The sequence below is a fragment of the Anopheles merus genome, chromosome 2L, assembly GCF_017562075.2.
Source record: "Anopheles merus strain MAF chromosome 2L, AmerM5.1, whole genome shotgun sequence".
NCBI classification, from domain to species: domain Eukaryota; kingdom Metazoa; phylum Arthropoda; class Insecta; order Diptera; family Culicidae; genus Anopheles; species Anopheles merus.
This window is the reverse complement of record NC_054083.1, coordinates 37021898-37048490: the sequence shown is the minus strand read 5'-3', so window position 1 is coordinate 37048490 and position 26593 is coordinate 37021898. Positions and strand designations below refer to the sequence as shown.

The 26593-nt window shown below is 47.1% G+C and overlaps 3 protein-coding genes across 13 annotated transcripts in view; 1 reads left to right on the top strand and 2 right to left on the bottom strand.

Annotated features, from left to right (window-relative positions):
* The window catches only part of LOC121591914 (serine-rich adhesin for platelets), a 171583-nt gene that overhangs the window by 79934 nt on the left and 65056 nt on the right, over positions 1-26593 (top strand). The window lies entirely within an intron of this gene.
* On the bottom strand, positions 858-8923 carry LOC121591916 (phospholipid-transporting ATPase ABCA3-like). 2 transcript variants are annotated; one of them, XM_041912995.1, is made up of 11 exons: positions 8605-8923; positions 6456-6698; positions 6197-6396; positions 5860-6120; positions 5521-5775; positions 5320-5452; positions 3881-5255; positions 3723-3808; positions 3280-3641; positions 1353-3211; positions 858-1270 (listed from the first exon to the last, which is right to left on the bottom strand). In XM_041912995.1, the coding sequence occupies exons 2-11, from the start codon at positions 6673-6675 to the stop codon at positions 1090-1092; spliced, it is 4932 nt and encodes a 1643-aa protein (XP_041768929.1). In that variant the 5' UTR covers positions 6676-6698; positions 8605-8923; the 3' UTR covers positions 858-1089. The 2 variants fall into 2 exon arrangements, with proteins under 2 accessions (XP_041768929.1, XP_041768928.1); XM_041912994.1 differs by lacking the exon at positions 8605-8923 and adding an exon at positions 7544-7827.
* LOC121591915 (phospholipid-transporting ATPase ABCA3-like) lies at positions 9523-16133 on the bottom strand. The gene is made up of 7 exons (XM_041912993.1): positions 16002-16133; positions 14260-15248; positions 12675-14179; positions 12531-12604; positions 12111-12463; positions 10150-12038; positions 9523-10052 (listed from the first exon to the last, which is right to left on the bottom strand). Exons 2-7 carry the CDS (start codon positions 15214-15216, stop codon positions 9872-9874), a joined length of 4959 nt encoding a protein of 1652 aa, XP_041768927.1. The 5' UTR covers positions 15217-15248; positions 16002-16133; the 3' UTR covers positions 9523-9871.

The window sequence follows — 26593 nt, the reverse complement described above, 5'->3', positions numbered from 1 at the left end:
TGACTGAAATTCAATATTGATTTACGGTGTTGCGCTTTCGTCGATTACACATTTTTCTTCCTTCCAGATTTTCAACACGGTACTGTTTTTCACTAGAAAACCCCGGAAGGATGCATGAATTCACAAACGAAAACCACCTGTAGCACGGTGAGCCTGAGCTTGAAGCATAAGTAACAGGACACCCAGGGGGGGGGGGGTTCTCCGCCACTCCCTCGCAGTGGATCAAATGCGATTGAATTCGGTGGAAAATTTATTTTATTTTTGCTCCCGTTCCGCATCAATGGTACGGTTTACCAGCACTGGATTTGTTTTAATTTTACACTCCGTTCGAACATCAGAACGCCGCATCGCGATTCGTTTTTTGTTTCCCAGGGATGGGAGCTGAGCATTTTGCGACGGGGAGTGGCGTCAAAATTGATTAATTTCATTTGCCGTTCATCGGTTCACTTTGGATGCTTTTGTTTCGAAATTAATCACATTCGCAAGCGGTAACGTTGTTAGCGATGCAGCCGTTATGTCGTTCGCCGCGCTGTTGTGTGAAGTTTCATCACACATCTTCCCATTCCTTGCCGCCCTGGTTCATGGATGATTGATGAAAGCAATCCAAAACATGCAACACATTCGTGTCCTGTCATCTTGTCGAACGAGAAACGGAGTAACCTCGAGTGTTTCCTCTTTTTGAAGGCAAAGGAGGCAAAGGATGTAGCCGAGCACGACGATGACTGGTGCGAGGTGATGTTCTGCTACCGATTCGGGTTTACAATCGTTTTCCATGTCGCAAATCCTGGAAGCAATTAGGTTTAAATGTTTCGCCTCAATGATCTACCATTTTTTCAAGCCGAATGAATTCTCCATAATGACCTCACAACGACAAAGACACATTGGTTTATTTTCATAACAACAATCAGGTCACAAAAAAAGAATACTTTACCGCTAGGAACAATACCTTCGAAACCTCACACCCGGCAATGATAACACTTGATGCTTGGTTGGTTGATCACAATTTGGCTGCTCGCTAATGGCATGTCAGCTCACTGTCGAACGTCAGCTGCCGTGGTTAACGTTTCTTTCCCAACCATATATTCCCCTTTATTCTACAGCTATTTGATATTTGGTAAAAAACAGAAACACCTGCTCGAGCGTCGTTTGCCCGAGGGCATAGTCCTCGATGCCTAGCCGATGCTTTGACGATTCCATCAAACCAAACATGGCCGACCACCGCTGATTGGTCCTTGCGATGTGGAACGTGAGCGAGTCCTGATACTCTTCCCTGCGGACAAAGTGTTAGACAGCGAGAAACAACATTGCAAAATTGAACATTGAAAAAAACAACCAATCGCTGCAATACTTACTTCAAAACAGCACCCACAAATTTGCTTATCACAAACGATTTTACCCGCTCGGCTGCGTCCGGTTCCGTGCGCTTGGTCTTGACCGTGAGCAGGAAACCCTCGGAGAATTTGTTCTTCAGATGTTGCGTCGAGCCGAGACACTTGAATTCCCCGTTCACCATAATGGCCAGCCGCGTGCACAGTGCCTCACACTCTTCCATGCTGTGTGACGTCAGCACGATCGATTTGCCAGAGTTACGAATCTTGCAAATCACGTTCCAAAACTGACGCTTCGCCCCCGGATCCATGCCCGTGGTCGGTTCGTCCAGATACACCACCGACGGGTTGCCAAGCAGGGCGAGTGCCGTACTGAGCTTCCGCTTGTTGCCTCCACTGTACGCTTTCGTGCGCTTGTCCAAATGCTTGGTAAAGTTCAGCTCTTCCGCCAGCGTAAGTGACACACCATTAATCTCCCTTCTGCGTACGCCACGCATCAGCGCAAAGATGTGCAGCGTCTCCCGGCCCGTTAGGTCCTCCAGCAGCGCGTCAAACTGTGGACAGTAGCCGATGTGTTTGTGCACTCGATTCATGTCCGTGCGCAGATTGATACCGTTTACCCATGCATCACCGCCCGTTATGTTCTCGTCACCGGTCATCATCTTGAAGGTTGACGTCTTCCCAGCACCATTAATCCCGAGCAGCCCGAAGCACTCCGAGTGACGTACGCCGACCGAGAGTTTGTTAACCGCTACAAACTTGCCATAGTTCTTCGACAGCTCCTTCAGCACCAGATTGTACGATGCCAGCTCACCCGAGCTGCACGCAGCAATACGGCGTTTCTCCTCTAGCACATCGGAGTCCGTCTCTCCCTGATCGGACGACATCGTAACACCATTCGTACTCCTGGAGAACAGCTTCTTCGCAACGCGATAGTCCACTAGCAGGATAATCGCAAACGACACTATCCCGATACCGGCAAAGAACAGCAGATTGCGATTGATGCCCGTCTGTTGATCGAAGGTAAATGCGCTCGTACCGCAGCACTGGGGCACCAGCGCACACTTCAACGCCTCAGTGCAGAATGTGATCTGCTCGCAGGCCCGCTTGCACAGTGCCTCCCGACCGCCCACCATGTTCAGCGCATTCATGCTCTGCGTCAGCGAGAAGCTCGGGAAGAACAGGAAGATCCACTCGAGCACATCGGCCACGTCGTCCAGATCGATGCCTTCGAACCGGAGCAGCGAGACAGCAGTGAAGAAGATCGTACCGGAGAGCACGTTCAGTAGCATCATCTTCACAAACCCGGTAGCGGGCACGTGGAACAGGTACGCGAACAGGTACGTTACCGGCAGGCTGGAGAAGGCGTAAAGCAGCAGCACCAGCAATACTCGCCCGAGCTGATCAAACGTGCTCCATCCGTCCTGCTGGATGATGGCAAGCGTCGCAAGATAGCACAGCGCCGACAGCACGAATACAAAATAGTCCCACAGGTAGGAGATCGTCCAGAAGAGGGTCACATTGACGCCGCTCACAAACTGCAGCAGCTTCGCGCGCGTCGTACGCTCCTTGATGTAGAACAGAATGAACAGGGCGGACACGAACGCCATCGCAAAGCCGGTATTGAACGCGAGCTGGAATCCTGCATTCGCACCCGTCTCCAGGCGTTGGAGTTGCGTGTCCAGCCGGTAGGGCAGTGGTTTGTTGCTCACTTGTAGCTCACAGTTCGGGCAGATGGACTGCAGCAGAGCGTTGTAGATCAGGTTCACGGCTAGTGGTGCACTATGATAAGCTTTGTTGTTGAACCAGGCAGTGCACACGGACCGGTCGAGTGATGCTCCTGCCCAGTAGCGGGTGTTGAATGTCGCAATATCCTGGGATGACTGAAAACAAGGCATCAACACATTAGCTATGTACACACAACCTCTCTGCAGGATCGAGGTATACTAACCTTGTTCAGTATGAACGTCGTCATATCCTCATCAATCACAATCAATTGATGTACATCCGGTTCTGTGCGGAATCGATCACGAAAAGCCGCCGTTACCGATTCAAACCCATCGGTCGTTTGCAGCACCGTCAGTGAGCCACTGTATCGGTCTAGATTGATCTTAAGCTCAGGTAGATCCCGACCGGTGGAGGAGTTCAGGAAGATCAGATAGGACAGCAGCACAAACAGGATGGGAATGAGCATCTGCATCGAGAGCGTGATCCAGCTGCGAATGGTCGTGAGGAACTTTTTGTAAAACTGTGCATTGATTTGTTGGAACAAGCGCCTCCAACCGTCCAGAAGTGTAAGACCTTCGAGGGAGTCTATAAGAAGAGATGGATACACACAAAGAGAACCATGTTTAATTAACCATTCTTCTTGTCCGAAGATCAAGTGTTGCATACATATATCGCTGTTTTCATTCATATCGATGTATCCACTGGCAGTGTGATTCGTTGAGTGTTCGGCCTGGAACGAGTCACTGCCAGCACTGCAAGCGAGTGTGGGAAGAGAAAATTCAATCAAATCGTTCAATTAACTGTCTACAACACTGCCCACTCACCGCAAAAACACTTCCTCCATCGTTGTAAGCGATATGCCGTAACTGGAAATTCCGCAGCTTCGCATCTTATCCTCCAGCTCCTCGAGCATAGGCTGAAACACCTTCAGGTAGTCCTCACGCAGCACAAACGACAACTCGGTCCCAATGTCCGTGTCGATCCGCACCTCCGGAATGTACTTCTTCAATATCTCAAGCACACGCTGCTTATCACACGTTGGTTCCTTCACGCAGATCAACCGATAGCCGGCGCCTAAACTTTTCTTCAGGAAAAACGGAGACCCAATCGCTCGCAGCTTCCCTTCCGCCATAATCGCTATCCGATCGCCCAGTACATCCGCCTCGTCCATGAAGTGTGTGGAAAGGATAACAGTACGGCCAACCTTTTCCTTCTGTATCAAATCCCACAGCGCGCGCCGTGCCAACGGATCCATCCCGGACGTCGGTTCGTCTAGCAGTACCACTCGAGAGCCTCCGCACAGTGCAATCCCAACGCCCAGCTTACGCTTCATACCGCCCGAAAGTGTGTGCGACTGGGCGTTCCGCTTGTCCGTCAGCTCGAGCAGGTTCACATACTTTTCAATCTCAGCGGCCGTCTTGTCCCCTGGAACGCCCTTTAGCTGCGAGAAAAACTTCAAATGTTCCGCCACAGTTAGCTCGTTGAACAGCACGTTGTGCTGGGGACAGAGGCCCAGCGAAAACCGAACCCCCTCGATGTCCTTCCGGATGTCGTACCCGTTCACCAGCGCCGTACCGGAGGTGGGTGAAAACATGCCCGTCAGCATCGACATGGTCGTCGTTTTGCCGGCCCCATTGTGCCCGAGCAGGACCGTGATTTGTCCATCGAACATGTTCAGATTTAGCCCCTCCACTGCCACCTTCTTGCCGTACACCTTGCGCAAATTAACGATACGCACGCCGGCCCGGTCGATGTTCGGTTCCTGCTCGAAGTAGGGCGAACTTTCAGCCTTCGCCCAATCGCCCGACCCATCCTCGATGCGGTTCCGTTTCCAGAAGTCGCGCGTGAACAGGAAATTCCACGGCTTTGCTACACCGAACTCGCCCGGCATTACCTGCTCGAAGTAGAGCGCAATGGAGAGGTAAAGAAGTGCGTCCACCACGAACATCACCATCACCAGACCGACGCTGAACTCGTCGCCCATCGAGGGAGCGGAGAATAGATTGTGCCACTGCAACCCAACCTGGTCGGCCTCGAGGCGAATAATGTTCATGATACCGAACGACATGGCAGTGTTGGAGAGCAAGCTGGACGCCACCTTGCTGCCCATCGCCATTTCGTCGTAGTTCTGGACGGCAATGTTGAACGGGATGGCAAACAGAAACCACATTAGTCCGGCAATTCCAGCGGCAGTGTTGGCTTTTGAGGGAAAAAAAAGATAATTAATCTTTGCACAATTAGAACAACCAATCACAATGCTTACCTTTGTTGAAGAACACGCTCATCATGAAGCAGAAGCAGATCGTCACCAAAATGTAGGACAGGAAGAAAAACCACAGCACCGACCAGTCGGCGTACTCAATCACGGATAGGTCAGTGTTTGGTGTTAGGTTTGCCTGCATGAATTAAACGATTCATTAGCACTTCAACCAACCAATTTGCTCTAAACGAAGACGTAGCTTACACTAATCAGAAATATTAGCAGCGAAATGGTAATCAGTAGCAGCACCAGACACCGTACGAACCACGCCGTCCAGTGCAGCCAGTTCGGCAGGCCCATAATTTTCATCGCCTCCTTCAGCTGCTTCTCCTTCTCGATCGTGATAAACTTTACCGTATTGATGCAGGTGTAGAAGAACGATATCAGTATAATCATTGGCAGCAATCGTTCCATTGCTACGAGCACCAAATCCTCGTAGTACGGTGGATAGGGAAAGCGCTGAAAGAAGGAAATTGGTGAGTTCATGCTTTATAGCTATCGCGCACTATCTCGGATTTCCCCCAATCCAACCCAATGACTCACCCGCAGTGACACATCAGGGAGATCGTAATCGGCCCGCTGCCGTCGAATGAAGGTACGCGAAATGGCGGCCTGCAGGGTGAGAAAACCTTCCCGCCAATAATTGGGACTGCCACCGTCCGATTGGTTGGCGTTGCGCAGTCCCTGGACGAACGGGACGACCATGAAGTTGGTGCGCCAATTTCCGAACGTCCAGCCGGTGAATCGTAGCTCGCCCGGAAGACGAATGGCGTATCGTAGCTTTTGCGGTAGATCGGTGATGTTCTGCCAATGATCGATTAGTGAGAGAGTCAGCAATAGGGACATCAATTCCAGACACATACAACACCCTTATACTTACTGTGTAGCTATCGGGAAACTCTATTCCACCGATGTAGTTGCGCTGCATCAGTAGACTCTCCAGCTCACGAGCATTTGGCAATGGTACTAGTGACACTGCTCTTGTATTTGTAATCTCCTCCTGTAACGCATCATCCAGCAACTTCTGGAGTATTGCATTTTGTGGCGAATAGGCAATGCTGAGTGTTACGGGTGGGAAGGCTGCATAAAAACACCAAACTATTGTAAAAGTTCACAAACCCCCAGCATGTCTTGCTTACCGGTGTCAAGATCACTCAGTGATCCAATCGGCAAGCGCTCGAAGATGGTTGGCGTTAGCACCTGTTCCGGATCGACCAGACCACGGACCACTATTAACATCGCGCAGCAAAACACCGGTATGAGGATCTCGAACAGCGTCTGTATGTAGTGGCGCTTCTGTATGATCCAGTTCTTCCACAGCAGCAACACAAACTTGTCCCAGCGCGAGGTAGACGCCATGATGGAAGGATATCTGAAGAGAGCTGCAGAGCACACAGGGAAATGAAGTTTTGGGACTGCGTGCCGCTCACTACCAGCTTGTTTGGCTGCAAGATCTAAAGTCACACCTTCTCACATTGGGGGCGATGTTTTTAAAACACCTATTAGTGCGATGAATTGTCTTATCACACTTCTATCACAACTGAATCTTATCGCGCGATGTGCTATTGACCGAAGCAAGAAAAAAAGTCGACTCGTTTGAACAGTAATTTATCTGCCATAGCGTTTTCTATAGATAAACAGTTTGATGATGACGTTAGCAGACGTTACAAAAAAATGATTCACAATTTGAGGGTAAAAATACACAGCAAATATGGGAAATGTTAGTTTTTTCAGAATACTCCATTGTTCCAGGTGCAGACTATACAAACACCGGTTCATTCATTGCACATAATGCTGGTTGATAAACGTAAACAGTCTGCCTCTTTTTCATCATTAATAGCACCTCAGACACTGTACAATAGCGTATTCCAATTTTCCGGTACATAAACACAGGACAAAACATTCTGCCAGCATTATGTTTCATTTGACCGTTTCACACTGATTTCATTTGCCTCTGGGTGAATCATTCACAGCACTGTTGTGTGAGTGTGCGCGTGTTGCCGAAAATGATAACACAACGCGCGGCTTATCAAGTCCAGCATCACGCCCAACATATGGACCCATCGCAATAGCAGAGGGTAATTAATTCGCGTAGGGTTACGCGTAAAACAACCCGCTTTATTTGCTCTTATCGCGTGTTTGTTTAATCGCACACAAACGCACATTGTTTGCAGCATAGAAACGATTTATCAGACACTACGGTCAATATGAAACAAATGAACCATACCTTGTGCATGTGCGTCACAAATCCAGCAACCACGATCACGTTTCTACTTCCCGCGACTGGAATTGTGCTTTAGTGGAATTCGCCTTTTTATGTTCACCTCCACCAACTCGTTATGAATGGCTGAACCGAGAACTGCTCCCCAACGAAGTACACTGTTCTAAGGAACGCTACACGCACATTCTACTCCACAACTGGCCCAATCCCCCACTCAAGCCACGCAAGACGCACCGACGGCAACGACCAGCACGATCCGCACGTCCACGCTGTACTGATTGTGTGTCGGATCAATTTGAGCCACTCGCTCGGTCGGACGGTTGGTCGGTCGGCTCCACCGCCGGCCCGACGAATGTTTATCAACAAATCGCCACTACCAATACTAGCGTGCGCGCTACTAATGACACAAGTGGCCGTGTCTGCGCGACCATTACTAAGCACTTATTCACTGTTCACTTCACTTCCTTTCGGCGCGTGCTTTCCCACGCATGACGCCGAAGGTGTTTTTGCTTTGCGTGCGACCTTACCGGCAGGCGTGTGGAAGTTTCGGGGCTGATAAAAAGCCCGCTCCATCCAGAGCTTCGGCAAATCACCTTAACGAGAGACGATGTTGTTATAAAACGACGTGTCCTTTTCATCCCCACCCCGGACATTCGTCGGTGGTGACCCTTTTTGTTTATTGATTTCTTGATGTGAAAATCGATATCAACCCTTTCTAGTTCAACACGCCCGAGGTCGTCTGGCGAACATTCGTTTGTCGTTTGGCGTAACGTCATAAAAATGAACACTTTGTCCACGTCAGACAGCAGTGTGTGTATGTGTATTATTCACTGCACGTCGACCGGTAGACGTGGGATATTAAAACACGTGAATTTATTACCCCTCGCCTATCCATGGGGCTCCGGAGTCGCCTGTTGAGTTTCTACACACACACACATTCACACACATTTACACACTACGTACGGTAATTACTAATTGAACAGCAACAGTGTGATATATTCTAGAATGTGGCACCTAGAAATAAGGGTCACACCCTCGCAGTATGCTAAATATTTTATACTACTCACCCTTATTGTTTTCCACTGTAACTTCCAATGTCCGTTCGTAGACCTTTGACGCATGGTGATCTTTTGTTAAAAGCCCGAATCATTCTCTTCCCATTACAGGTAAGCTGGCGGGATAGCACTCAAAATATTGACGGCAAAAAATCGTCGTTCGTAAGTAGCAGCTTTTGTTTTAATCAATCGAATTTCTAAACGGTTACACTCCGGTGTACACAATTGGGGTGGTTCAATTTTGGCTTTGTTTACACATTCACTGCAATTTATTGTACGGCCTACTAGCACCAATATTGTGTTGTGCTTTCAACTAAACTAGCTACATTGCCTACTAGGGTAAACGTACCAAGCGTATCAATCGATAGGTAGCTGACAGTTCAATTTAAAAGTACGCCGTTGTGAGGAAAATATGATTCATAAAAACCCAGGGAATGTTCTACTGGGAAAACAGATAAACAATGCAGACACGCTTTTGTATGTGAAGTATTTACCTTTTTTCATGGTTCAATTTCACTTACAAATTTATGTTAGATTCCTGAATCAGAATTCTAGAACGTTCCCGATATTTGCAAAGAATTTAATCCAGATTGGGGAGCATTGCCGTTTGCGGAATGTATGGAGCGAAGTGCAAACGGTCCAAAAATGTTTGCATGCTCATAGAGAGCAACTAATTATGATTCAAAGGAACGTGAGAACGGTAGTAATTCGCTAAAGCCCTTACATTTTCAATTTTTTCTAATTGATTAAGCTGAAGGGGATGCATTCGGTTTAAGAGAAAATTTGTTCATCACTTCATTTCAATTTGAAATCATTTGTTCAATTTAGATTGAGGAATATATCTGTTGATGAATCTGTTAATATTTCCGTTGAAATTCAATTGGGATAGAAAACTACACTCCTGAATAGTTTATAATTCTGGAACCAATTTGAACATACTTCCCTGAACCAATTCTGTAACAGTTTGGAGCAGGAAGTAATCGACCAAAACTTTATTGTAAATTCAGAATCTTCTTAATCGCAATTTACATCGCTCTGAACTTGTTTTATTTATTATAAATTGCAAATCTTATATACTAATCTTTCACTACAACTTGTGTGTCCAATTTATCTGCATCATAAGTTAACTCAAAAAATCTAAAAATCTTAAAACTAAAAATCTCAATGCTTTTGTCATTACAAAAACCCTGCAAACCCCAAAATGTCCCCCAATTTATCGTGTCTGCTCAGGCACTTCTTCACTAGCAAGAAGTACCGCAGCCACTTGGTCCTGCAGATCTCACTCGGTAACTCGCTGATATTTGGTAAAGAACAGGAACACCTGTTCCAGCGACGTTTGACCAAGTGCGTAGTCCTCGATTTCCAGCTCTTGCTTCGAGCTTTCCATCAGACCAAACATCTGGGACCATTTCAGATCCGTTACCGGTATGTGGAAGGTGAGAGAATCTTCGTACTCCTCCCTGGAAAGAAGCAATGTATAAAAAAAAACATTGAGCAAGAGCGTTCTCGACTGGCAACTAAATAAACATATAAACATATAAACAAACCAACACTTACTTCAGAACGGCTCCGCTGAAGCGACTCATCACAAAGTCCTTTACACCGGCGACTCGTTTCTGCTGTGAATCGGTCGACCCGCGAGCCACCTTCACCGTGAGCAGGAATCCTTTGGAGAATTTGTTCTTCAGATGTTGCGTCGAGCCGAGACATTTGAACTCGCCGTTCACCATGATGGCTAGCCGCGTACACAGTGCCTCACACTCTTCCATGCTGTGTGATGTCAGCACGATCGATTTGCCCGTGCTGCGTACCTTACAAATGACATCCCAGAACTGACGCTTCGCTCCCGGATCCATGCCCGTGGTCGGTTCGTCCAGATACACCACCGACGGATTGCCAAGCAGGGCGAGTGCAGTACTGAGCTTCCGCTTATTGCCTCCACTGTACGCTTTCGTGCGCTTGTCCAGATGCTTGGTAAAGTTCAGCTCTTCCGCCAGAATGTAGGACACATTCTTCACCTCCTGCTTGCGTACACCTCGCAGCAGTGCAAATATGCGCAACGTTTCCCGGCCCGTCAGATCCTCCAGCAGCGCGTCAAACTGCGGACAGTAGCCAATCTGCCGATGCGCTCGATTCATGTCCTCCCGCAAGCTGATCCCCTTGACCCAAGCATTACCGGACGAAATTTCCTCATCGCCCGTCATCATTTTGAACGTCGTGGTCTTACCAGCGCCGTTGATGCCGAGCAGCCCGAAGCACTCAGAATGATTGATGCCGATTGACAGGTTGTTTACCGCCTGGAAGTTGCCGTAGTACTTTGTAACGTCGCGCAACAGCAAATTGTGCCCGTCGATGTCCGTCCGGCTGAGATTCGCTACACGGCGCTTTTCCTCCAGCACGTCCGAGTCCTGTTCCGAGCCCACTGTGCCCTGTGGTTCCGCTGGGCTCGCCGAACCTTTTGGCTTTCGCCGGAACAACCGTTGCAGTACGCCATACTCCAGCATAAACAGCAGCGAAAAGGAAACGGTTCCAATCAGCACACAAAACAGTAGATTGCGAATGATGCCCACGTTGCCAAAGGAGAACACCTCCAAATCGCAACAGCGCGCATCTACCGAGCACAGATCGTCGACGACACACTGTGGCCCGAGCAGATCGCAGAACTTTTTGCACGAGGAAGCCGTGCTGGACGCCGCATTCAGATTGTTCAACCCATGGCTAAGCACAAAGTTCGGGAAGAACATAAACACCCACTCGAGCCCTTCGGCTACCTCCACCAGATCGATACCGTCAAACTTGAGCACGTTGACGGCGGTGAAGAAGATTGCGCCCGAAAGCACGTTGACGAACATCATGCGCACGAATCCGGTTGCGGAAACGCTAAACAGGAACGAGAACAGATACGTCACGGGGAGCGTGGCGTAGCCGAAGAACAAGAGCAGTAGGAACGCCCGTCCAAGCTCTTCGAACGTTGACCAACCCTCCTCCTGGAAGATGGCCACCGTCGCGATGTACACCAAACTGTTCAGCACGAACAGCGTAAAGTCCCACATGAACGCCAGCAGCCAGAACATCGTCACATTGGTACCGCTGACGAACTGCAGCAGCTTGGCGCGCGAAGTACGCTCCTTGATGTAGAACATGATGTACAGGGCGGCCACGAACGCCATCGCAAAGCCGGTGTTGAACGCGAGCTGGAATCCAGCGTTCAGCCCTGTGTTGAGCTTCTTCAGTTGCGTGTCCAACCGATACGGAAGTGGTTTGTTGATCACATGCAGTTGGCATTCCGTGCACTGGGCTTGCAAAATGGCGCTGTACACTAGATTCAGCGCGAGCGGGGCCGTGTGGAATGCCTTATTGTTGAACCAGCCTACGTACGGTGCGCCCGAGCGGATGGTAGCACCCACAAAGTATCGGGTGTTCACTGCGGCAATGTCCTCGATGGACTGGAAATACAAACACACGCAATCAATACGCGATCACGATCATATGAGCATGGGGGGGGATGTTCTGCTTACCTTGCGCACAATGTACTCTGTCATGTCCTCGTCGATAGTGACCAGTTCGCCGCGGTCAGTAAACATGTTCTGGAATGCTTCAACCCTTGCCGTTTCACCACCGGCACGCTCAAGTACGGTGATTGCCTTCTCGTAGGAATCGATCGTTATTTCCAGCGCGGGCAAATCTTTGCCCGCCGAAATGCTCCGCGTTATGATGAACGTCATGCAGACGAAAAATATCGGAATGACAAACATCATGGCCAGCTGAACCCAAGCGCGAATGGACGAGAGGTACTTCTTCAGCAGCTGGGCCTGTATCTGGTTGAACAGGAGCTCCTTACCAGTCAGCAGGTGCAGACGATCCAACGCATCTGGTGAGGAAAGTTGTACATTAGCCTGATACTTAGAAGAATTAGTTATACACATGATCATACTTACATTCGGAACTGCCTGTCTCAACAACGGTGCCATTGGTATGGGTTCCTGTTTCGTCGAAACTGTCACTACCAGCCCTACGAAAACAAGATATCAAGATGTTATCCATACCATTCAAATCGACTTCAAGATTCCCCAATAACTTACTTCAAGAACACTTCCTCCATCGTTGTGAGCGATATGCCGTAGCTAGTAATGCCGCAGCTCACCATCTGCTGCTCAATGTCCTCCAGCAGTCGCTGGAACACGTCCAGATAGTCCTCCTTCAGTATAAACGACAGCTCCGACCCAATGTCCGTGTCGATCGTCACGTCCGGGATATATTTCCTCAGTATGTTCAATAGTCGCTGCTTATCACACCTCGCATCCTTCACGCAGATCAACCGATACCCAACGCCGAACGTTTTCTTCAGGAAAAAGGGTGACCCAACCGCTTTCAGCTTACCCTCCGCCATGATCGCTATCCGATCGCCGAGCACATCAGCCTCGTCCATAAAGTGCGTGGAAAGAAGCATCGTACGGTTTTGTTTTTCCTTTTGCAATAAATTCCACAATGCGCGCCTTGCCGACGGATCCATCCCCGACGTAGGTTCATCGAGCAGTACCACCTTCGAGCCACCGCACAGTGCCATACCGACGGCAAGCTTGCGTTTCATACCACCGGACAACGTTTGGGATTGTGCGTCACGCTTGTCCGTCAACTCGAGCAACTTCAAATAACGATCAATCTCTCCACTGACAGCCTCCGTTGGAACACCCTTCAGACGGGAGAAGAACTTCAAATGCTCGTCCACCGTCATCTCGTCGAACAGTACATTGTGCTGAGGGCACAATCCCAGCGACGATCGTACACCATCGATGTCAGTGCGTATGTCGTGCCCGTTGATCAGTGCCGTACCAGAAGTGGGTGCAAACACGCCCGTCAGCATTGACATGGTCGTCGTCTTGCCCGCTCCATTGTGACCAAGTAGGACAGAGATTTGGTTTTCGTACATCCGCAAGTTCAGCCCATCCACAGCCGCCTTATTACCTTTGTATACCTTGCGCAGCTGTTTGATCTCAACGCCGGCATACCCTGCCGGATCCTGCTCGATGTACCGGGACTCGGTTGAGCCGTTCGCTTGAAACAACGTGTCGCGCGATGGCGTCTGCGTTCGAACCCAGAACTCCTTCGTGAACGGGAAATACCACGGCCTTGCTATGCCAAACTCTCCCGGCATGATCTGCTCAATGTACAGCGCAATCAGCAGGTAGATGACGGCATCTACCAGCAGCATTATAATGATCAGGCCCACATTAAACCCATCATCGATGGTGGCCGGTTCGAAGAGATTTGACCACCGCAAACCGACCGCCGTTGCTTCGAGCCGTACGGTCAAAAACATTGCCAGTGACATGCCCGAGTTCGACAGCAGACACATACCCAGCTTGGCACCCGTGCCCATCTCGTCGTAGTTCTGCTGGCTCACGTTGAACGGCAGCTGCGTGACAAACCAGAGCAACCCGGCAATACCGGCGGCCGTGTTCGCCTTGCTGAAGAACACACTGATCATGAAGCAGAAACAGATCGTGCTGATGCTGTACACGAAGAAGAACACCCAAATCAGCGTCCAATCGGAGTTTTCAAAGATGGCGGCCGTACTGAAGGGGACCTAATGTAACAAGAAGTGGAATGACTCCCTGTTTCCATGGCAACTCAATTTACAACCGACGCATCGGAAAAACAACTTACGCAGAGCAGTATCGTGATAAGCGATAGCGAAACCGTCAGTAGGATGAGACACTTCACGAACCACGCCGACCAGTGCAGCCAGTTCGACAGGCCCATTATCTTCATCGCCTCCTTCAGCTGCTTCTCCTTCTCGATCGTGATGTACTTGACCGTGTTGATGCAGGTGTAGAAGAACGATATGACGATGATGAGGGCCAGCAGCTGCTGCAGTGCCTCCAGGATCGCATCGTCGTAGTACGGCGGGTACGGATAGCGCTGCACGTGCACGGTCGGTAGATCAACTCCAGGCAGGCGGCGTCCCAGTAGCGCCCTCGATATCGCACCCTGTATGCCCAGGAATCCTTCGCTGTAGTAACTCGGTGAGCCACCATCGTCCAGCAGAGGGTTGCGAAGACGCGGGGAAAACGGCACCACCAGCAGATTCGTTACCCAGTTGGAAAACTGAAACTCATCGTCGCGCAGTTCCGCCGGGTAGCGTACAGCGAACGTTAAGTTATCCGTCGGCACACCGTTAGCCACTGTCCAGCTTGCCCAACTGTCGTCAAACTCTACCCCAGCCAGGAACGATGACTCTGCCAGCACACTTTCCATCTCTCGAGCATCCGCGAATGAGGCATAGGTTAGGCGTGCCTTCGGGTCATTTGCATTCAACGCTCGAACCGCTTCCTGTACGACCGCTTCGAGCACATCATTGCGGGGCGAGTAGGCTATCTTGAATTCAAAGTTTTTGGCCTCGGCTAACTTCTCCAAATGTGTCAGACGATCGGTTTCAAGCGGTTTAAACACTGAATTGCTGTCGATAAACTCCGGATCGACGAGACCGCGCACGAGCAGCAGTATGGAGCAGCACAGGACCGGGATCAGTATTTCGAACAGCGTTTGAATGTAGTGCCGCTTCTGCAGGATCCAGTTCTTCCAGAGGAGAAGCACAAACTTCTCCCAGTTGCTGGTCGCCATTTGTCACGTTTTTCGCTCCAGACAGCGCAACACTGTAAGCATTTATTGGATAGGAACGTGAATGAAGAAGGCTTGCAATTAGAAGGGTGTGACGGTACAATCGGGTGCGTCTTATCGCATGACAACGTGTGGGGCACGGTGTCTTGTGACTGATTGCAATAATTTGTCTATTGGTGTGTACGTTATGAGTGAGAGTATTTCAAGTGCAATTTTGTGAGCTGTTTGATATAATCGATGAGTAACCTAGTATCAGAAAATCAGTTATGTTTACACCATTCATAACTATCTTGCTACCAACAAGTACATTTAAGACAGTGAAAGTTTGTCTGCCACAACTCATGCAGCAAAGAATTAACGGAAAATCTCAACATCTCCGTCAAGCAACACATTTTAGTACACACATCACTTGTTGCCACATGGTCTTTATTGTACTTGAACTAAAACTTGAACTGAACAATAAACGAGACAACTAAAAAACTGACACATTGAAACACCTAACAGTTTAAGAATCACTTTTTTGCTTGAATACCCTTGGTAATACCAAGGTGAACCAAAGTTGCAATAGTCTTTAGTCCCTGAATTTAACATACAGGTATTTTGAATATTAAAGAAGCGAGTTTTAAATTAAAGTTCACTTCACAGTCTGTTGGTGGACTTCTTGATGTCCAAAAAACTGGAACTACTCAACCCCACTTCACAAGCTTTCAAAACTTCTCAACAAACATAATCCACAACGGCTATCACATTACATCTTTCAACCATCGACTTCTATGCACTCTACAAACCTTGAAAGCTCGCAACCACAGCACTATACTACTGCTACTGCCCGTACACTCTTGCTTAACCGTTCCGCAAAGGGGATGCAGCTGCCGGAAGCGTTCGTTTCGTTGTGACTAACGGCGATGCTCGTGGCGCGCCTTTTCTTATAACAACCCCATCAACGGCCCATCCATTGACGAACGTGCTTATCAGTGGTGCGATAATCAATTGTCTTCGGTTTATCTGTACGTGTGTGTGTGAGTAAGTGTCTGTGCAAAAGCTATCAAAACCCATAGAATGTTCCACCTGTACACTGCTCGCACAGGAAATTGGTACCCTTCCGGCAATCATCAACCCAGCATACCCTTCCGAGGGAAAAAATTTAAGCGCGAGCACAATCTCCCACACAACCAATACAGCGTTGTCCACCGCCGGCGATAAGATAAAAACCGGCCCCGAATGTGGATGCTCCCCACGATTGAGTCATTCTGCCTGCGGCCAGACACGCTACCATTGGAGGGAGGGAGCCTTTACGACCCAATAAACGCGCGCGCCCCGAAAGCACACGCCTTCGTGGGATGATACACGCCGTTGGGGTTTCGCGTGCTACACTCAAGCAGGAGTGTGTTTTCCCGTTGCAAAGATTAAGGTTGGTTGTAGCCAGTTCGCACACTACTGTCGCCCGATGCGCTTCGAGAAAAAAAGGTGGCTGGATTGATAAGAGCTGCTGACCATCGATTGTTTACCAGAGGATCGGAAATCGGTGCGATAGATAAGCGAAGGTGCGCTTTGGGAACATTCTTTGAGGCCACTTTGTACAGCATCGCCATGAAAAGTGGCAACTCATTGGCCTGGGTTGGCATAAAATTTGCACCGTAATGCTCTCATCATTCTTCACTGCTGAAACGATACGCCGCGTCATTGGGACCGCATGTGACTAGCGGCAGCGGCTGAGCGTTAGAAACGTGAAGTTGGTGATAATGAAGGAAAGGGGCCACACAAATCACAACTCGCTGTGTGGCACTGCTCGGTTTTATCGGTCACCGGAAACGGATGAAGTAATTTAAGAACACCGATCGTTTAATCTCGATTGCGTGCAGCGAAAGTTCTCGGCGAATGTGCATACTAACCGAGAGGGAATGAAGACAATTTACTGTTTTTTACTGGTATTTTTTACTGTTTTTGACATATTTCCATTTTAAGTTAAGCTCTTCTGTTTACTTTGCCGAGTAAAATCTAGTAGCTGTAATGCAAAGCGTTATTGGCATAGTAGTTAGTATTGGATAATACAAAATGATTTGTGCCAGTTATGCCAGGCTCATCTTAAACCCCTTTCTAGCATCCCATTGTGAGATGGATGGCCACAATAAACGGCTCCAAGGTGAGGTCAGTAACTTTTAAGGAACTACTATTTGACATATATCTGAAACTGAACCCATGCCAGTCCAGGAAGTAGTCACGAACTCATATCAATAATGGAAATTGAATCCTTACTGGTCCTGGAACTGCTCTTCAATCCATACTGGTCCTTTATTCTGGTGCTGAAACTATTCCTTGCATTCCTTGAAATACCTTGAAGGCTTATTGAGCACGCTACAAGTCAAAGTGGGTATAATATACAGGTGGGCTTGTAGCTCTTCCCGCCAAACAGTAATAGTGATAAACAGCTTTGACAGCTTTTTACCTTCTTTTAGAATCAAAATTAGTTCAGGTCAGTTATTTAGTAGACACAATATTTAGTAGTTTACGACGTCACAAAGCAATGTAAATGCACACTGTTCAACAATACTCAATAACATACTCACTCACACCATCAAGCAATGGTCCCTGCGTGCGGCAAACCATTTTATAGCTTTTCTACACTGTAGTTGTCAAATCGTTCGGGATAAGCCCGCCTTTAAAATGAAATATTTCATTTAAAGAAAACCCTTACAAACGGTAATTGAATTTTAATGTATTCGCGAAACTATTAACCATTCTTTCAACGCAAATGCATAATTACCTGTGTTTATTCCTAAAAGCATAGTCATTTAAATTTTCCTCATACAATACACTACAAAATAAGTAGCATCAGCACCACAATTGACCCATTTCCCAGTTATTGTTACTCCTCCTCTTTCATCGAATTGTAATTCCAACCAAACAATACTGTTGTCGCAAACGTGTAACGTAAATTTAACCCTCCGCTGCCGGTGTGCAAACGAAATATTAATTTATCTTCAATTGCATGCAGCTATAGTGAAAATGAAAACGAAATCAATGCGCATCTGCTGAATGCGTTGACTGCAAACAACAGCTTTTTCGCAAACAAGGGGATTCGCCAAACTGGCTGAATGCAACGAACACACCAGACGGATAAGCGGTGGGGCATCGGGCAGTAGCGTGAAATCAAATATTTTCCCATCACCAACACCAACACCACAACCGGGCGTTGGAATGGTCGATTATAATTATGCAATCTCACGCTCGTGTCCTTGGCTTCAGCTAAACCACTTTATAGGCGACGTTTGTTGAGCTTCAGCTGCAGCGTTTAGCTTTTTCCATCTTTTTTCTTTAAAAAAAAACAACAAACTCACCACCACTTACCGCACATAATTCACGCATGAATCCGCCAATGGTCCAATCCAATGGTGTAGGGTTCCTTTGCTATCGTGCGCTCTAAAATGCCGCACCGTGTGGCACACGTGAGGCTCCAGACCGGCACATCAATGATGCAATGCAATTGATTCATCACACAGGCCCACACACACACACACAGGCTTTTCGACACCTCTTCCTTACCAAAACCATCCCGTGGCCATCGGGCGTCGAAACGGGTGTCGAAGGAGGGATGCAATGCAATTTTCAATAATAGAATAATCAAGCTATGAAATTCTGCATCCCACCGGCTTCGGTTCGGTTTCTGTTTGCACGGCGAATGTTTGCCTTCGCTCGCTTATCAGTATTCGCACGAGTGCACCACCGAACGGAAGTCCTTACTGTCAAACGAGCCGTACAATCACACAGCCCTCCGCACACACACAGACATAAGGAGACAGAGGGTGTGTGTGTGTGTGTGCAGGCACAGGTGTGCCTGGATAGTTGCAATCCGTACCGGAAACACGGCCTGTCTGCTTCCGGCAACCGGATCTTTGCCGACATGTTCCGGCACACAAATCGATCGGTGCATGTGTATGTGTGTGTGTTTGTGTGTGATCAGGGCACTAAATACGATAAGGTAGCCCCGGTTCTGCACGGCCGGATTGTTAGTACGTGGGCGTTAGACTGCATCTAAGTGCCCAACTCTTTTTGAAAATGGCTTCTGGAGTTTAGGTTTTTTGTGTGAGTGTGTCCTGTTGTTCCTTCCCGTGTATGGAAGCTGACTTTTAAGTGCATAACTGGGGCAGCCTTTAGTGGATGGGTACTTTCGACTGGGAATACTAAAAATCCCCCCCCCCCTTTTCACAATGCCACAAACTTAAATGCAGCTTTAAAAGTGTCTGGCAAAGGAAAAAAAGTGAAAAGGCTTCCCTACTAATGGACCATTCAGCATCGCCGTTCAGGATGGTTTGCTTCCCATTTGCACGCGTGCCGGAGAACTTTCCTCTTTTACTGCTGAGAGGATTTATGGCCCATCATACGTGCCTTAAAGCTTGCGCTGGAAAATATCATCCAAAGGAACTGAACGGTTAAAGCTGGTTCAAAGTGGGTTTTTTGCGTTCGTTTGCTCTATTGCTCAGATCACAAACGCGCACCGTACTTGGTGTTACTCATCGCCGGTATTGATGTGGTCCTCTTTGACTCATCGATGATTAAGCGGCAGCTGATCAATGATATTGAGCTTGTATTTATCCACTGCATTGACGCAGATATCGGGCATGCAATCTAGTGTACAATTTCTGTTTGCAACAAGCATGGCCACCGATTGCCTGAGAGGCATCAATTCTTTACAATGGACGAGCTTTTAATTACCGTAATGCATTCATCTGTGATGGATGTCGCAAAAGATTTCGCAGAATTTTGGTTGCTTTTTTCCATTCATTCCAACATTCAATACAATGTTTGCCTTTTGTGTAGAATAAAAAAAGCACACAAAAAAGTGATTCCCTCGAAATCATCGATTGATGACATTGAGGCTCACTGAGACTGTTCGTGCCTCATATTCTCTTTTACATTTTGTTTTAAATGTTTTATCGATCTGCATGTCGTGTACTTTTATTCTAATCTCCCATCCAGCCGCACTATCAATACACGCCGGTCAGAAATGCCGGCAATCGATATAGAATACCAACCACGTCACAGTGCCAACCACTCTCCCCTTTACTAGCACCAATACAGCAACATCGTCACAGACAAAGGTTGCTTTATCTTTATCAACGCACACCGGCACATCGCATCGCGCGGTATCGCTCTCTGCCACATTTCCTGGTGCAATAAATACATGCACATTGCTGCTGTGATAAAGCTGCTGCGCTCGGTATGCAATCTAGTTGTAATGGATTTTATGGCAAACCAAATATCATGTACCGAGGGCGCATCAGGGGTGGTTCGAGGGGGGATGTATTTTGTAAAAGCGAATTCTGATCGATGAACAGTTTATTTTGAAGCGTGCTGGAAAGCTTTCATAACGGAGCTGTTTAGCGCATGTTGTGGTTTGATTGATTGTTGTACCATCAAAAGAAGTGTTTAGTTTTGATGAACCGCGGAAAGTAATTGTTTTGCTAACTGGATCAATTAATAAGCGGTAAAGTGGTTTTAGAAGCAAACGCCAACTGTTACTATCGTTTGATGATGTGGGAAAGATATTTATTAATTTTCAAACACTCGACACTTGAAACCAATTTTCAATCAAAACACATAAAAACTAACTCCGCATCAAAGCATTTGTTTTCATTCTTATATTAATTGGCATTGGGAATTAATTTTAAAGATTAAATTCGGTTTACGAACTTACAATTTCATGATAATGCTGTTACTGTCTACAAATACATTATCTTAATCTGATCTATATGCTCATATATAATCGATTTTGAATATTATTTCCATCACTCGTTCGCATCAAAATATTGAAGTGTCATTAAATCATCCCACAATTGATAAAGCCTAGTGAGTGTTATCATTTCGCCGTAATCCATTTTTTATTCAATAAACAATTACCAATTTGCATATTAAGCTTCATCAATCATTGCAATTAGCATCGCGACTTCGCTGCTATAACCGCTAATGAGAAGAGCAGTTTTAACGAAGCGATGAAAAGGAAGCCATTATCACGTGGAGGGGAAGGAAGTTAATTTTTAATTTCCACTTTATATACTCACCACAAAACAAACAAAAAACAGACACACAATGGAGATGCTTTCCATTTACCCATAGCTTTTACTAGAATGAGTCTTACTCTCGCGGTAAACGCCGTATCCGGTAAACGTATTTGCCACCAACACATAATCGATTATGAAGCCATCGCTGCTTCGCTCAATACCATTTGTCGACCATTGTGCAACATTATTCTTTCTTCAGCCAGTAGCGAAGCTTCTCCTCGGGCTTTCCAAGGACAGGCGTAGCTCTCTCTCTCTCTCTCTCTCACCCTATCAAAAGCAATTACCCATCCGCCCAAAACCTGTCAGCTCGCAATCGTTCGATCCGGAATGGAGGGCGTTTGTTCCCAACCTCCCAGCCCAGGAAGTGCGGTAAATATTTATCGACAGAATTATCACGCTTTTCGTACATTAATTTATGAAGCACGAGATTGGTACGGGAACGCTGGGTAGGATATAAAATCATGAAACTTTTCAACAACATTCCATCCCCCCCGGAAGGCTCATTTCGGTGAAACAAAGGAGCACAATAAATTTCAGCAGGCGCGCAGCCGAACGCTACCGGAAGTTTGATGGGTTTTGTTTTGCTGGCGTGCGAGGGGCCGATGGTTGGTTTTGATTATTTTGCACCGTGTGGTTAGCCACGGGAGACGGGGATAAATGACTGACGGATTCAGCAGCTCGGAAGCTGCTCACCGAACGTTCCAGCCTTATTCCTCGGAAAGCGTGCGCTCAGGTATAGTTTTCCCAATTTCTCCCCAAAAGCTGCCAAATCGAAACGGATAAGCCTGTAGCGGGAGCGTGCTGAACGCTACCATTTTACCCTGCTCTTACCCACTCGAAACCCAAAACGAACGAGTAATTCAATCCGATTAGTGGTACGGATTAGAGCGGTCCGTGGCGTAGGCGCTGCACTAGCGAGTGGCGTACTTTACTATTTCCCTTTCCCGGTTTGCATTGGGAAGGAAGGAATACTTTCCCAAGAATTGTGTACCTTTGAACGTGTTTGTGTGTTTCCAAGTGGACAGGTCAGGGTAGGATTTGAACTCTACGACACACACCGTATGATCTCCACAAATTCCTGTCCTACAAATCACCAGCCACCAGGCTGCTCCATCGATGACGCTCGGAGCCCATTGTTTGTGCGGTGTGTTTTTGTTGGAGCTTAAAACTTGGAGCCTCACGGGAGAAAGCTTACAAATGTGCAAGTTGAGCAGGTATCCATAAGCAGCAGCACCGATAGGATAAAGTTGAAAGAGCTTTCCAGCGGATTTATGATACTAAATAGAAGCGCCCGTCAAGCTTATCTGTGAGTAAAAATTGAGTAACAACTTTGAAGGATAGATTTTTTAACGGAAGCACTTTATGATTTCCTCAAGACGAAATACTCTTTATAATAAAAGTAATCAAAGCATTCATGTAGCTCAGATAAACCATTGCTCCAAGGAACAACAATGAAGTAATACATTATATTTATTTTTCCGATGGCCGCCAAGTGCTCAGCAAAACGGCGCCGGCATTATTCAGCTCCGGCTTCAAAACTATTGTACATTTCCTACCAACTCTACTCCTACGCGCGAGTTTGTATGCTCGCAAACAAAACCATAAATGATAAACGACCGTTCCCGGTTGCCCTCATCCCCCTGGCCCACCTCCAGAATTGATCAATTTTATTGGAACCAACGCCATCCTTCCGACCAACTTCGGCAGCAAAGGGTCCAGAATGTCATTATTTACCAACCAAACACTCTAACACTTCCGCTCAGTCTCCTAAGAAAACAGAAACACAAAACCACCCCACTCCTCGGGTAGGAAGGGCGTGGGTGAACCAGCGAAGGAACCGGCAAGTTCCTGCTTCACCTCGTTTGCAAAATATTATCTTAGCCCTCCGTTCCCCCATTCATCGAGCTTTTCTACTTTGACTGCAAAACGCTTTCATACTAGCACTAGAATCGTGTTCGCCGTTGGAATCGGAAGATGGCAGGAAATTGGGACGGAAAAAATGGAAAATTATTCCGTACGATTGAGGAATTGGGAGAGCACAAAGGAAAAGTGAACTGCAAACGTTTCTGTCCATTGTGAAAAGCGGCCCAACGTACACATAGCCCAAGGGTTGGGGCAATCGTACCCAAAAATAGAATGTCAAAAATCAATCCACAATCGATTGGAAAGGAGAAACCCACTCCAATCTAATAGATATGCTGGAAAGATACCACATCAAACCACTCAGGCCGCAGCCGAACGTCTGAGATGGCTGTTTGGTTGAGCAGTTCCAACAGTTTGAAGGCATAATTTAATAATTTATTAAAGTAAGTACCGTTCTATCGGCACGCTTGTCTTTTGTTCCTGCTGTGCTGAACGTCACGCTCACGGCGAACGCTTCAGGCGCCATTAGCAGCCCCAATAGGTGACACCGTTAACTTAATTTTCCTCTTATTTTTCGGTGCAATTTTCAGGGCCCAACACAATGCAGCCTTTAACCTTGGCACACAGTTTGGGAAGGGTACACACACACACATACCCATGCATGGGGAAAAGTTTCCCCAGGCCGGGTGTCGAAATATTGATTGCATTTGCTGGAGGAAGACAGAGAGAGAGAGAGAGAGAGAGAGAGAGAGAGAGAGAGAGTTGGGTGGCAAACTTTCTCCAAACACGGGCCGTCGCGTGCGTACGGCACTGATCATTTTCATAATTGCGAACCGAAACACCGGGGCTTGCGCAAGTTTTAATGATTTCATAACAATTGTTTCAGCGTCTTGGCCTGGGAAGGCATGAGGCATCCTTTCCAGTATGGGGGTTTGTGTCGTCTCCGCTATTACTGCGCTCAGAGGCAGAGCAAAACTTTCATCTTCTCTTAACTGGCACCGTTTAACGGCATCGAAACTGTACCAAGTGTCGTTAGGGTAGGTTCGGCCGAAGCTGTTTGGTGGGCTTAAGAAGCTTGGCTATTAATTAACCAGAACACGTGGCAATTTTGTTATGTTTTTGTTTTGTATTTCTTTGCTTGCCTTTTCCAGTGGTGGCGAATGTTGTGGCACAACAAAACATACTTTAAATTACTCCCCCAAGCTTTGCTCAATCGATGCTTGATGTTTTTATATTTCCCTATAAAAGCTTCGCCGTATTTAAACAGCAAGCAACGCTTCTCGGTAGCTGTTAATTTTGCTTCCAAAGTAAATACTTTAAGTCGCCAGAACTCCCCTTTTAAACATGAGCAAAACGACGCATTTATTCCGTAGCCTACAATGGAAATCATCATCATCACCATGCGTATGATTTAATGACCTTTTATCGCACGAAACCTTACGCAGCCAATTTTCATTCCTATTAAAATCTTTTTGAATTCGTTTCATTTTCTGCCATAATAACGTACGGGGTTTTATTTTTTGCGCTAAGAAAACCTCCCGTACTCCATTTACCGCCCCGTACCCCGTTGGCTCATAAAAGCCATTGCCATTGTAATAGGATACGCGACCCGGAAATCGTGAGAGCCATTTTCCTTAAATTATGTATGCCATTTGATGAAAGTCAGTTCGCGCGACAGCCCTTTTAACTTTGCCGGTGGCTATGCAAGGGCCAAATGCGGATGCTGGCGCACAAATAAGGCGGATAAAAAAATCAAGAAGAAGCCCGGCCCATAAGTCCTTACCGTCGTTGAATCTGATCCTTTTCCGATGTGAGGCACAAATGTGCTTTCCCTTTCCGCTCCTACCCCGCGTACCCCACTGCTCCTTAATCTCTTTATTTCGCGTGTCCTGCTCGAGGCATGCGACGAATGGTGGCCCCACAAACCGCAATCAGCCGACGGTACCACCGAGGAGCGTGGCGTAAGATGGCACCGCCACGGTGACGCGTTACATTGAAAGGTCCCCTGGGAGGGGAGGAGTAGTGGTAAGGCGGTATCTGGTGGAGTTTTATTTCACTCGTAAAACGCGTGACACGACGCCAATCGCCATTATGCTGGTGCCGGCGTGAGGTTTCGTTTGGTGGGATTCTTCCGGTTGGAATTAACTTCCCTCTGTCTGTCTGTGGAAGGGGAGAGCGGGTGACTCTAGGTGGGTTTGGTGGGGGGGTGGGGCTGGGTTTTTTCCACGCATCGCTGCTTTTCGCACTACTAATGTGCTGAGCGGCGATTTATTCCGTATCGATTGCTTCCCCGGAAGCACTAAGTCCCTGGAGGACCCGGGAGGGAGTTTCTCGGGTCAGTTGATAAGGACCTCCGCAATGGAAATCTGTAAGGATTGGAGAGGAAGTTTATGAATGTTATCACACAGTAACAAAGATATGTTTATTCACGAGCTTGTCCGGCTGTGATGGCTTTCTCGTAAAGAAAGAAGATCAATGAAGTAAGCATGAGTGTGGATTAGCGTAAAGGGGATTGTTATTAATTGGTTTTGTGTATTCATCTTAAGAAAATAGCGCAGAGTGTTCAAAGATACGATTTGTCATTGTGTGTCATTGTGATTGCACATTGGATCTTCTGTAAACATTGAACAATTGATTTATCATGGATTTTTTAAAACTGGTTTGTAAGAAGCTCTTGTTACGAATAAGAATATTTTACAAACATATTCGTATAAATTCAAAATTTAAAGTTATCATTTGTTTATATACTTTTGTTCATTATTTACTATAAATCCATCATTCTGTCGATTTATCAGTTGCTTTTAAGCTAAGTAAAATATTTAATTTGGCACTATATCCTCTTCAATTCGATAGCACTCCACTTCACAATATTGTTATGCTCCAGTGTTCATAATATGTTTGACCTAATTTTTCCCCCCATTCTCCCACTCGTATTATACGCCGAGCAGATTATCCTAATGAATGCTTTCGCAGCAGTTTTCTGACATACGCTCCAATTCGCTTCATTCAATTGAGATTATCCGAGATTAACGCAGCAAAGCACCGAACAATAACGCTGCCATCTTTAAACTTTGTTCTACCTTAAGAAGTGTTTTTTCCTTGATGATGCTACTGTCTGCTACTTCCCACACTGCTGCCACTGCACAGATGCCCCGAACACACACACACACGAATCCAACCCATCACGGTAACGGTGGCCTTCTCGTTAGGTTTAGCGCTTCATCAGCAGCGGATTAGTAATTATGTGCTCGTTTTGTCTGATTTTTCTACAATCATCCTGCCTACGGTAATTTTTGCACATTTTCCTCCGCAACCGATCGCAGAAGGTGGAAGCAGCTGATTTTGCTTTCAAAAGTTTTTTTTTTGTTGTTGCAGTATTTCTCACCTAGACTGCTTTTTTATTCATTTTTACTCTTTTTTATGCACACAACATACAACGATGTGTTGAAGTGGGTCAC

Bases quoted from the DNA above. Each gene is read 5' to 3' on its own strand.
- LOC121591915 (XM_041912993.1), bottom strand. From the start codon at position 15,216: ATGGCGACCAGCAACTGGGAGAAGTTTGTGCTTCTCCTCTGGAAGAAC. The intron at 12,464-12,530 runs GTAAGTATGATC...TTTCCTCACCAG, and splicing joins TGAGACAGGCAGTTCCGAAT to ATGCGTTGGATCGTCTGCAC. The intron at 12,039-12,110 runs GTAAGCAGAACA...TTGTATTTCCAG, and splicing joins CAGAGTACATTGTGCGCAAG to TCCATCGAGGACATTGCCGC.
- LOC121591916 (XM_041912995.1), bottom strand. From the start codon at position 6,675: ATGGCGTCTACCTCGCGCTGGGACAAGTTTGTGTTGCTGCTGTGGAAG. The intron at 6,397-6,455 runs GTAAGCAAGACA...GTTTTTATGCAG, and splicing joins ACTGAGTGATCTTGACACCG to CCTTCCCACCCGTAACACTC. The intron at 3,809-3,880 runs GTGAGTGGGCAG...ACTCGCTTGCAG, and splicing joins ATGGAGGAAGTGTTTTTGCG to TGCTGGCAGTGACTCGTTCC.